At 47.7% G+C, this 12,993-nt stretch overlaps 1 protein-coding gene across 1 annotated transcript in view; it reads left to right on the top strand.

The window, feature by feature from the left end:
- The first annotated feature begins 595 nt into the window (after positions 1 to 595).
- The window catches only part of GNA15 (G protein subunit alpha 15), a 74,375-nt gene continuing 61,977 nt past the window's right edge, over positions 596 to 12,993 (top strand). Inside the window, exon 1 of the mRNA XM_085636945.1 lies at positions 596 to 2,834. Coding sequence (XP_085493071.1) covers positions 2,681 to 2,834 — 154 coding nt within the window. The 5' untranslated portion in view covers positions 596 to 2,680. The remainder of the gene's footprint in view (positions 2,835 to 12,993) is intronic.

Raw genomic sequence — 12,993 nt, 5'->3', positions numbered from 1 at the left:
CCTCTTCTTAAGTCATATTCTGTCTGCTTGTCTCTCTTTCCTGTTCTTAAGTCATACTCTGTCAGCTTGTCTCTCTTTCCTGTTCTTAAGTCATACTCTGTCAGCTTGTCTCTCTTTGCTCTTCTATAGTCATACTCTGTCAGCTTGTCTCTCTTTGCTCTTTTAAAGTCATATTCTGTCAGCTTGTCTCGCCTTCCTCTTCTTAAGTCATATTCTGTCTGCTTGTCTCTCTTTCCTGTTCTTAATTCATGCTCTGTCAGCTTGTCTCCCTTTCCTGTTCTTAAGTCATACTCTGCCAGCTTGTCTCTCTTTCCTGTTCTTAAGTCATACTCTGTCAGCTTGTCTCTCTTGACTCTTTTAAAGTCATATTCTGTCTGCTTGTCTCTCTTTGCTGTTTTTAAGTCATGTTCTGTCTGCTTGTCTCTCTTTGCTGTTCTTGGGTCATGTTCTGTGTGCTTGTCTCCCTTTGCTGTTCTTGAGTCATATTCTAGTCTCTTTTCCCTTGTCTCGGTCTCTAAGTCATATTCTGACCTCCTGCCCCCTTCACTGTCCCCCTCCTCTCAGGACTCGGTTGAGAGGAAGTGACATCACACGTGTTTTCGGGAGTTTTTCCTCTGCTCTGTGGAGACTCCTCGAGCCCCAGGAATGAGGAAGAGAATGGACACCAGGGGTTTTGTGGCACATGTTTTGTTCTCGAGCCTCTGCCGCTCGGTGCAGGGAGTGCGGAGTTTCTCTGGGCGGTTTACAGCAGAGTGTCGGGGAACCTCAAACCTGTTCTGCAGCTGCTCCGAGAGACGCCTCCTGCCTCAGGGGCGTCCCAGTCTTCGCGGTTACCCAGAGGACGCGTCCCGGATCGCGCGCGGCGAGGGCTCATCCTCGGCTCTTACCTGGAGGGGGGTCCGGAGACCTTGGGAAGTCCGAAAGGATGGCACGGGGGCCAGGCAGTGACCCGTCCATGCCTCGGTGAAGAGGGGTCCACAGACGCCTCCCTGGCACAGTCACTGAGAGACAGCCCTTTGGATTGGAATAAATTCTCCTGAACTTGGCGTATCTTCCTCCTCGGGCCAGCCCCGCTTCATCCGCCGCCTCCCCGGGGCGCGGGAGCCACAGGCCGGAAGCTCCTCCAGCCTCTGATACCAGGGTCCGGCAGCGACATGTCTCTCTGGTTGGTCTTGTGACCAGATCCTTCTGCCCATGCCCTTGGATATGAAAGGCTGCCTCACTGCGGACCTTGGTTTCCCCATGCACCTTGGGTGCCATCTATCCAGGGTGACACTTGTTGGTGGTCCACCTGCTTTCTGCCCGCCGGGGGACATCTGGGGAGCAAGGTCTGATGCTGCAAGTAGGCGCTCGATGGACACTGCTGGACATTTACTAGGTCACTGAAGCTCAAAGACTGGATTCATAGACTGGATGCACTGCCGGTTGACTGTCTTCCTACGTGCAGGTGAGGTGGTGGTCGTGGTCACTGGGTTTTGTGGTTTGTTGACATTGAAGCCTTCAGAACACAACCACATTCTCAGCCCACAAGAGTGAGTTCTGGCTCCCAAGTACTTCGGAATTCGACGTACCCTGGTCCTGTGGGTACCAGCACGGGGGTCTTTTGGACAGAGATATCTGCCCCACCACGTGCACGTGTCACATTGCACCCCCAAACACCACCAGAAGGCAAGACTTCAAGCCTTCGCGGCACCTACACCGGGTTACTTGGGGTTGGTCGTCCTATGGGAGTCAATCATCATCAGGACCAGTGACCTCAGGAGTCAATCATCATTAGGACCAGTGACCTCAGGGGTCGATCATCATCAGGACCAGTGACCTCAGAAGTCGATCATCATCAGGACCAGTGACCTCAGGTTCGGGAGTCATCATCATTAAGACCAGTGACCTCAGGAGTCGATCATCATCAGGACCAGTGACCTCAGGAGTCGATCATCATCAAGACCAGTGACCTCAGGAGTCGATCATCATTAAGACCAGTGAGCTCGGGAGTCGATCATCATCAGGACCAGTGAGCTCGGGAGTCGATCATCATCAGGACCAGTGACCTCAGGATTCGATCATCATTAGGACCAGTGAGCTCGGGAGTCGATCATCATCAGGACCAGTGACCTCAGGGGTTGATCATCATCAGGACCAGTGACCTCAGGATTCGATCATCAATAGGACCAGTGAGCTCGGGAGTCGATCATCACCAGGACCAGTGACCTCAGGAGTCGATCATCATCAGGACCAGTGACCTCAGGAGTCGATCATCATTAGGACCAGTGACCTCAGGGGTCGATCATCACCAGGACCAGTGACCTCAGGGGTCGATCATCACCAGGACCAGTGACCTCAGGGGTCGATCATCATTAGGACCAGTGACCTCAGGGGTCGATCATCATTAGGACCAGTGAGCTCAGGAATCAGTCATCATAAGAGAACAGTGACCTTAGGGGTCTGGTGATACGAGGACCCAGTGTCCTCAGGAGGGTGTTGTTATGATGGACCAGTGACCTCAGGGGCTGTGATAACAGGGTCCAGTGACCTCAGGAGTCTGGTGTTGTGAAGGCCCAATGCCCTGAGGAGGAGCTGTCAATATGAGGGCACAGTGACCTCATCAGCAGGGCCTCGTCCTGTGAGCAGGTGGTTTGCACACTCGCGTGACCTCTTTGGCACGAGGCCAGCCCCCGCCGCCATGGACCGCTGCTGCTACAGCTGGTTCTGCGGCCGGTGCTCCTGGTACCTGTCGGAGGACGAGAAGGTGGCCCTGGACGTCGACCAAAGAATTAACCTAATGCTCCTGAAGCAGAAGAAGAAGGACAGGAGGGAGCGCAAGCTGCTGCTGCTGGGTGAGTGACCGCTAGGGGCCCCCTCTGGAGGGCTCTGGGCCCCCAGCGCATCTGTGGAGGCGGGCTGTTGGGCTCCGGACCCCCAGCGCATCTGTGGAGGCGGGCTGTTGGGCTCCGGGCCCTCAGTGCATCTGTGGAAGCGGGCTGTTGTTACTGAAATGAGTCCAGCGGAGCTGGGGAAAGGTCGGTGGAAGGGGCTGCTGCTGTTAAAGGAGCCAACATGGGTGGGACAAGGTCAGGAGAACTAAGCTGCTGTCAGTGAAGAGCTAGCATGGCTGGGGCGGTGTCAGTGGAACCAGTCCACTGCTGTCTGAGGAGCTGGCATGGCTGGGACAAGGTCAGGAGAACTAAGCTGCTGTCAGTGAAGAGCCAGCATGGCTGGGGCAGTTTCAGTGGAACCAGTCCACTGCTCTGTGATGAGCTGGCAGGGCTGGGGAAGGGTCAGTGGAACTATTCCACCACCCAGGGCACAAGTCGAGGGCTCGTCTCCCCTGTCAAGAGGTTGGGCCCCACAGAAACAAGCTGAGCACCTCCTGGTGTCATTTTCTGACACCAGGACACATTTAGCAGCGCCTGCGCGTTATCTGCTTTCATTTTGAGCAGCAAAGTGCAGGGGAGGGTCTTAAATTCCAGCTGAGCCCAAAAAAAGGCTAAAGTTAAGGGGCCATCAGGAGCATCCTGCTGGGAGCTATTGAGCACCTCACTCCCAGCTGCAGATGCAGTGGAGGGGAAACAAAGGCTCACGGGTTATTACTTCACGTGTACTTGAGAGAGGCGTGCTTTTGACTTTGTCGAGTCCCTGTATATAAGTGCACGCACCTTAAGAGTGCCAGAGGAGTTGGTCTGTCCCAGTATTTACACAAATACCAGTTTAAATGCCACTCTTTTGTTTTATTCCTTCTATAGCGCTACTCATCCTAAGCACTTAAAGTTACACCTACACACCATACATTGACAAATAAATCACGTGTGTGTAAATCAATGTACAGGATGTGTTACATAAGACAGTGAGGGTTACAAGGCGTAGGAGTCACATGTCCTTCATAGCTCACTGAGCAATATTAAAAGGATTATATTTTATGAACTGCAAGTAACAAGAAGATTTATGTGTTAAAAGCAGTAACCCACTTACCCAGCTACATAAAATAAAAATCTGGCATTTAAGTGGCATATGATGTACTTTGCAGGATATATTAACCCTCTATGCTACTTTCATTCAAAACTGGGACTAGACAGAACACAGATCTCTCCAGCAAGTGCATCAACCTCCAGAGTTATCTTACTATTATTATCCGACCCTGAGAGTTACTGGGCACACAGCAATCTATGCAGCAGATGCCTTAACTCCATAAGATATGTTAAAATGCAGACTTTGGAATCAATCAAGCACAACAGATTCACAGCAACATGTCACCTTGTTGACAATTTCATTGTGGCAGAGTTAAAAAAATAAATAAGGGTCATATCTATCAAAGGGTTGCACCGCTTGTGTGCCATGTAACGGGTCGAAAAAGCGCGCAAACCTTAAGTTTGCTTTATCAAGCCACGCAAGACCAGCTTGCGTTGCCCTGAGTAGCTTCATTAATCCACAGTGACACAACGCAGCGCAACTCGTGATAATTTGATAAATACGTCATTAAATGTATAAATTGAGGCTCAGATTTTGCATCAGGGTTGCGCCATTTTTTTGGCTCAACTCAGACGCACAATCTCATTTGCTTAATATTGTAATGCGCTCAAATGTATTGATGATAGACCTGCTAAACATATGTGTGAGGTCTTACGATCTGATGTCACTTCTAGTCATGTCACTTCCTGTGAGGTTCAGGGTTGTGATACCACATGTAGTGTCACGCTTCATGATGTCACATGCTGTGATGTCGTACGCCATGATGTCACCTGCATACTGCCTACCTTGGTTAGTACCCCTACTTCTTTTTGTAGGACTTGTGTCCTGCCACCACTTAAGAGGAGCCAAAGCCAACATGAGAGATTACTATAGCTGAGATGGAGGATTCCCGTAGCCGAGATGGAAGATTACCCTAACTGAAATGGGAGATTACCATAACCGAGGTAGGAGATTACTATAGCCGAGATGGGGGATTACCATAGCCAAAATCAAAAATTACATAGCTGAGATGGGAGATTACCTTAACCAAGGTGGGAGATTACCATAGCCAAAATTGGATATTACCATAGCTAAAATTGGAGATTACCATAACCAAGGTGGAAGATACTATAGATGAGACAGGAGATTACCATAGACAAGATAGGAGATTACAATATCTTGCATGGGAGATTACCATAACCGAGGTAGGAGATTACTATTCCCGAGATGGGAGACTATCATAGCTGGGATGGTAGGTTACCATAACTGAGACAGGCAATTATCATAACCAAGACACAAAATTACCATAACCGAGACAGGTGATTACCATAACCAAGACAGGAGATTACTATAGCCAAAATGGGAGATTACCATAGCTAAAATTGGAGATTACCATAACCGAGGTGGAAGATGCTATAGCTGAGACAGGAGATTACCATAGACAAGATAGGAGATTACCATATCTTGCATGGGAGATTACCAAAACCGAGGTAGGAGATTACTATACCCGGGATGGGAGACTATCATAGCTGATACAGCTGGTTACCATAACAGTGACAGGAGATTACCATAACCGAGACAGGCGATTATCATAACCAAGACAGGAGATTACCATAACCGAGACAGGAGATTACCATAACCGAGACAGGAGATTACCATAACCGAGACAGGAGATTACCATTGCATCCACTGCTTAATTCAGATACAGAACGGAGAGGATGTGGTTACGTTTCTTGAGTTTGTGGGGGTGGGACATGGCCACCTGGACATGGTCTGGATACGCATGGCAAAGTGAAGATTGGAGTCCAGTAGGAAGCCCGAGGATTTAGTGGAAGAGGTCCATTTTGGGGGGAAATCTGCCGAGTTTAGAGATTCAAACCTGAGAAGATCTGTTGCTGGGTGGGTTGGTGTGTGAGGAAGAGAACACTCAGTCCTTGAATTTGAGGTACTTTTGTTTTGCTCCATCCATTTGTGAGGGTTTTGTTTTGGAGAAAGAGTCAATTGAGTCCAGTTTTAGACAGGAACAGGGCACCAGGATCCTGCAGGGCCCACCCAGGGGTTCAACATTCATGTCTAAGAGAGTGGGGGCTAGGATGGAGCCTGAAGGGCCCTGCGTATTATAGGGGGGAGCAAAGAACATGTTTATTTTTGCATTTTGAGGCGCTCGGATAGACTAGAGTGGACCCTCTGAAGGCCAGTCCCCCCAGGGCGCGCCCTGTTTCTGAGTGTGAGGGTGAATTTGATGTTGGGCTGCACTGAAGGTTGAATCCAGTAGGAAGCCGAGGCGGGGAGGAGAAGGACATCACTGATCACCAGGAGTGCTGCAGACTGGACCCAAACTGGTTTATCGATTGGGAGGATCCATGTTTATCAATAAATTTAGCTAGAGAGGTTATGCTTGAGAGGAGACAGTGGAAGGGTTAAAGTACGTATGTTATGGCACCCTGTGCATGTGCAGCTTTGAGGCACGTATGTACAAAACCATTTTGGAGAGCTGCATTGGTGAGAGCAGGACAGTGAGTGAGGGAGACTGGAAGAAGGCCTCGGCAGACACGGACACGAGCCTCAATCCGACCACGCGCCCGGTGCTGATGTTTGATGGTTTCCGCTCATGCAGACCACCTCGATGTCTCATCTCTCCTCCCCAGCTTCACACAGACTCTTCCCTTTCCCAGATCTGTGTCTCTCAAACATCTCTTTTTATCAGGGGCTGGAACTGGTACAAGGGGTGAGTTGGGGGAGGATGGGGTTGTTTGTATGATTAGAACTGCAGCCTCCCAAGCGTCGGCGAATCACTGTCCACGAGGGTATATCAGAAGAGGTTCTCGCATGGAAAAAAAACCGTAATAAGTACAGGGACACAAAGTTTTTCGTAGGAGCATCTGTTGATGAACCGTATGCTTGGATTGTCAAAAACCATGGCTTCCTACTGATGATCCACCTCACGCCTCTTTCTTCCATCACCTCAAACTTCCTGTCTCTTTTTTCATGAATACCGAGGCTGCCTAGTCTTGATTCTACCCCATGCTTCTTTCTTCCACTTTCCTACACTTCATGTCTCTTTATCTCATGAATACCGATGCTGCCTGGTCTTGATTCGTGCCTCTTTCTGCCACCACCCTTCACTTCTTGTCTCTTTATTTCATGAATACCGATGCTGCCTCGTCTTAAATCCACCTCGTCTTAAATCCACTTCATGCCTCTTTCCTCCACCACCCTACAATTCCTGTCTCTTTATCTCTTGAATACCGAGGCTGCTTCGTCTTGATTCCACCTCATGACTCTTTCTTCCACCCCCTACACTGCCTGTCTCTTTATCTCATGAATACCGAGGCTGCCTGGTCTTGATTCGTGCCTCTTTCTTCCACCACCCTTCACTTCTTCTCTCTTTATGTCATGAATACCAAGGCTGTCTTGTCTTGATTCCACCTCATGACTGTTCCACATTACACTTCCTGTCTCTTTATCTCATGAATACAGAGGTGGCCTGGTCTTGAATCCACCTCACGCCTATTTCTTCCACCCCTACACTTCTTGTCTCTTTATCTCATGAATACTGAAGCTGCCTGGTCTTGAATCCACTTCATGCCTCTCTTCTGCCTCCCTACATTTCCTGCATCTTTGACTCAGTGTTACAGGTTCATTCATCCTTGTTTTCGTTCTGTTTTTCTTTTCTCTCTTTTCTGAATCTCTTGCCCCGGTCAAAGTCTGATAATGAAAAATAACTCCTATAAACACTATGAGTGTGGGTGATCACCATGTCAAACCACCGGCACAAATTAAACAGTGGGGCGCGGCCAGCACGTGTTGTTAATGATAGCACACATGGGACTGCACACTATTATGTAACCCCATCCATTCCTGTTTTTAATTTCAACAGCCTTTGAGCTAACGTTCGTCCATTTTAGAGGGATATGTAGTCGTAAGGAACTTTTTCTGCGGGACCGGCAGTGAAGTTCTCGCTTTTAAGCTCTAAGGGGCGAAATAATTGCCAGGCATGAGCTTTATAAAATAAGCATTGTATTCAAATGAGATGTAGATTTCAGTTTTAGAACTTAGAAATGCCTTTCTGATGGAAACAATGACCTAACTATAACTAGGGGTTTATGAAATGTGCATAATTTGCTTCCAAGTAAGTACAGGAAATTTCATCAAAATTATGCATAACTATGCAAAATGTGATTCTGTAATACTGTAGCAAATCCTTTATTTTAGAGGAAGGTCTGACCTCGTGTCAATGTTTGAAGCAAGGGCGCATTTCTCTTTAAAAAATAGTGCAAAAATAAAAGCATCGTAAACAGCAGCCACTTGCATACTGTGGTTCCCGCGCATCCCAGGCACATTTTCACCGCAGATGATGCATTTGTGGTAAATGTTTACTGTAAACGCAAAGTAACAACAGAATACAAGCAACGTAATGGCATGAGTTCGTAAATTTTGTGTAGCAAGTGTAATGCAAAATTCCTGAATTACACAAATTACGCCAGAGTAATTTCAATGTCGCCCGGACCGAAGTATAACTACACAGTGGCTTCCGCCACTGTGAGATATATATAAATATATACCACAGAGTAGTTATAGTTAGGTCACTGTTTCCCTAAGAAATGCTTTTTTTGTTTCACTTATAAGTTTTGTGCAGTTTGACGAATCTGCTCAAAGATTACCAAACACGTGCTCTTTTTTGCCTAGTGTGTGTATGGGGCGATACATTAGGCATGGGCCCTGAAAAGGAGGGGGCCCTAAAATGCAAAATCCACATGCATTTTCCATAGATTTCTATAAGAAGCACTATCGCAAAAACTGTAAAAAAGAATTACACCAAATTTTGCAGTAAACTAGATCCTGGCTAAAAAAGCGTCTTATTGTGATTTGGTGTAAATCCGTTCAGTAGTTTCTGAGAAAAGACGCAAAAAAATATTTGTATATCTGAACTGTTGGGTTCGAGGGGCTCTCGCGAAAGTCCCTCGAACCCAGTTTTAAAAAAATAGAGCCTCTGATTAGCCCAGAGAGTTTTTTTACCCTTGGGCCATCTTGCTCCCGCAAGAGTAAGGCTCTCATCGGCTGCCAGTTACATGAGGAAAAATGTTGCTGGCAGCCATTATATGACTCAGGGATTTAAAAAAAATAAAGTTTATGATACCACTGATCTCTCAGGGGGCTCCCCCGGGATCATAATTTTCTTTAAAAAAAAAAAACTGCCTGCCAGCATTTAAAATAATATATATTTAAGGAGAAGGAGGAATGCGGCCCCCTCCCGGGGCAGGCAACATTTATATCAGGGGAGGGGAGCGCGCAGTCCCCAACCCTTCAAACCCCAATGGGCCCTGGGGCCAAAGAGTACTTTAGGTGAGAGAGTTTCACGTCCCCCCTCCCCAAGCCATAAGAGGCCTCTGGATCCCAAACCCCAGGGCCAGCTCTTTCATTTTGTCCCGGGGAGCCCACCCCTATACCATTTACGTATGGTAATAAAATATTGGTTTACATAGAATATATCCTAGAGATTTACTAAAACCACGAAATGTTAAAGTTATGTTATAGTGCAGTGAAAATTTCTTCGACAATGTACCGTTTTAAACTTAAAAAAACATTGAAATTCACCAGTTATAGTCATCTCAAATACCTATAACTCATGCCTCAATGTAACTATAATTTGCAAACTTGCCCTGCACTCACAATAATTAATCATTTAATTCAATTTAAAATGGGAGGTCCTCGTTTCTTCTGCTGCCTCCTTTCCTCAGAGGACTCATTGCTTAGAATGCGAACATTTAGGTGGGTTTGGTCTGGCGGCAGAAGTTTCTTGGTCAGGGCAGCTAAACTTTGGAATGAGCTCCCCTGCACTCTCCGAAAGGCCCCCTCTTTATTACACTTCAGGAAAGCCTTGAAGGCCTAGCTTTTCAAGAGTTAGTTCTCTTTTCATACAGGTTCCGTCCTTCTCTGTATTGTTCCAGCGCCAGTTGACACAATGTAGTAATAGTTAGAACTATGTTTCCATACGAAAAAGATTCTTTTGTTTGCTTATAACTTTGGCACTGTTCCACAAAACTTCATGACATGTTTTAAAAAAAAGGTTCATTCACCTCATCTTCCAGGGTGGTCTGTTAAGTGGGAACCGAGAAAAAGGGGAGAGGGGAGGAGTGGTCACAAAACAGCTGAACAGAATAATATCAAATTTGGCAGAAACTAGATCTTGACCAAGAAAGTGTACTTTTTGTATTTTGGTGTAAATCTGTTCAGTAGTTTTTGAGAAATTAGGGTTAAAAATTGATAAATATCTATCGACGTAGTACTGTTGTGGTACTCTGGCGAGACTTAGACTTCCACGGGTCCGCCTGCAAAAGCGCAATTTGATTGGCTGGTCCTGCGGGACTGTGACTGGTTGGCCGCATCGGAGAAAAATGTTGTGCCCGCCACTACAAGGCTGTGAGTCATGAACATTTTTTAAGATGGGATATAAGGAGGCACAGTGTCCCTCTAGCTCTCTGTGGGGGAGAAGAGGGCATGCCCTTAATCAATTTTCTTTTAAAAACATAAATAAATTGTCATCATGGTTCTGTGGAAGTCCTGTGGGACTCAGCAGGGCCCCTGTGTGGTCTTGGGGACAAAAATAAATACATAAATAGATAAATAAAATGCAAAACGATACCAGGCACAGTCTTCACCCTACATAGAAGTCTTTCGGAGAGGCCAGTCCCTCCCCAAACCCTACTACACACACCCTTTGCCCTGCAATGAACAAGTTACTTGCCTTCGGTAACGCCTTATCTGGTGGAGACTATATGTAGCGCCAGATTCCTAAACTTAAAATTTCCCAGGCATCAGATTGGATCTGTAATATGAGCAGTACCACTGTGCGCCAATAGGTGGTGTCATTCAGCTCTGTGTGCATCATCTGCACTGGAAATGATGTTCGAGGCACAGATATAGGCGCCACCTAGGCGTGCTTAAGTCCTTTTCTTATCACGACTTTCCACGCCAGAAGCACAGAGCCATTAAGAACACTGACCATTGGTGTAGAAACTAGGGACCAGAAAGGGATTAGCCCTGCCCCTAGAAATCCGTTCATAGAGTGGGGAGGATGGGTGGGTCGGTAAGGAATCTGCGGCTAGATTTAGTCCCTATCAGATAAGACGTTACGAAAGGTAAGTAACTTGTTCATCTGACAGAAACTTCTAGCCGCAGATTCTTTACCTTAGAATAGATATCCAAGCAATACCATACGGTGGTGGGTCTGAGGACCAATTTCAAACAAGCAAGTCCTTCAGGACCGAACAAGCAAAGTGCCCATCCCTACGGTCCTGACTGTCTAGTTAGTAATGTTTGGTGTGCAGGGAAGCCCATGTTGCTGGTTGTCTGATATCCAGGACCTGAATTCCGCAAGCTAATGCAGTGATTCCAGCTTTAGCTCTGTTGGAAGGAGTTTGCAATCCTTCTGGAAGTTGCTTCTTGGCCAACGCATAGCAGATTTCAAAGCAAAGCACAACCCATCTGGAGATGATCCGCTTCTGCACAGCTCGGCCTTTTTTTCGCCCCAACATACCCCACGAAGAGCTAGTCGTCCACCTGGAATTTGCATGTGAGGTAGAGGTGGAACGACAACGCTCTGTTTGAGTCCAGGCAGTAGAGTCGCTCCTCTTCTTCAAAGGGATGTGGAGGGGCGTAAATTTAGGCAGTGTGATGGATTGGCCTATGTGAAGGGGGTGACCCCTTTCACTAGAAAGGAGGCCCTTGTGCGAAGCACCAGTTTGTCAGGATAGACTGATAAGTAAGGCGGCGTAGATGACAAAGCCTGCAGCTCACATACTCCATGGGCAGATGTAATAACCACAAGGTTACTGTTTTAATCATCATTAGAAGCCTGAGGGGACAATTATGGAGAGGCTCGAAAGGAGCACACATCAAGAAAGTTAACACCAGATTAAGGGCCCACTGAGGCATGATTCATGGTGAACGAGGAGAGAGATGAACAAGACCTTTTGGAAACCTATGTACAATAGGGGATTTGAACTGAGAGGGTTGGTCAGGCAGCTGTAAAAAGGCAGAAAGAGAAGATACCCAGCCTTTATGAGTGCCTAGAGTAGAGCCCTGATGGGCAAGGGAAATAATGAAGAGTTTAACTTTAGAAAGAGGGTCAGAAAGGGGATCAATGTATTTTTCTGCACACCATGCCACAAATACCTGCCAAGACCTCTGGCTGCCGGACCCACGAGGCCTGTGGGTACTGTGCCCTCGGCCACGCAGAGCTGGGGAGCATGCGCGGCTCATTGGCTGGGAGGGAATTGGCACAGCTGGAAGCCCCTTCCATAGCCACAAAAGGCAGATTGAGGGTGATGTGGGGCCATAGAAAGGCGCAAGAAGCAGGCCGTAGCCTGACTCTCCTTGAAGTGCTCCAGCGACGGATCCACCTTGTCTCCGAAGAAACGGGTGCCATCAAAAGACACGTACATAAGAAAGGTTTGGACATCCCCCAAAAAGTCAGTCATCATCAATCAGGTGTGGCGTGTCAAGGCCACTGTCAACGAAACCACCCTGCTTAGAGAGCTGGTCTTGTCAAGTCCACAACAGATAGTGGACTTCACTACATCTCTCCCATCGGCTATAGCCTGATAGAGTACAGCCCAGGCCTCCTCCTGGAATGTTGGCAGCACCTGCACAATTGTTGCCCACAGAGCAAGGGAAAAATGGCCCAAAAGGCACGTGGTGTTCAGAGACCGCAATGGCAAGCTGGCAGAGGAATACATCTTCTTCTCCATAGAGTCCAGCCTCTTGGATTCCCTATCCAGGGGAGCTGTAGGGAATGTGCCGTGGGATGTCGAGGGTGGGACCACCAAGCCCTCTAGGGTAGGGTGTTGGGGGAGGAAGCTTAGGTCCCCTGGGGCAGGGCGGTGGTAGCGGGCAACCATCCTATTCACAGTAGCCCCTGTGTTGTGTTTGGACCAGGTCCCCGAAAGGATGTCAGTGATAGCGTCATTGGATGAGAGTGTCAGTTCTGATGGGAGAACCCCCTTTTGCAGCAGCTCTGTCAACACATTAGTCTTGACTGCCACTGAG

The sequence above is a fragment of the Triturus cristatus genome, chromosome 12 (genome assembly GCF_964204655.1).
Source record: "Triturus cristatus chromosome 12, aTriCri1.1, whole genome shotgun sequence".
In the NCBI taxonomy this organism is placed as follows: domain Eukaryota; kingdom Metazoa; phylum Chordata; class Amphibia; order Caudata; family Salamandridae; genus Triturus; species Triturus cristatus.
This window is presented reverse-complemented; position numbering and strand designations above follow the sequence as displayed.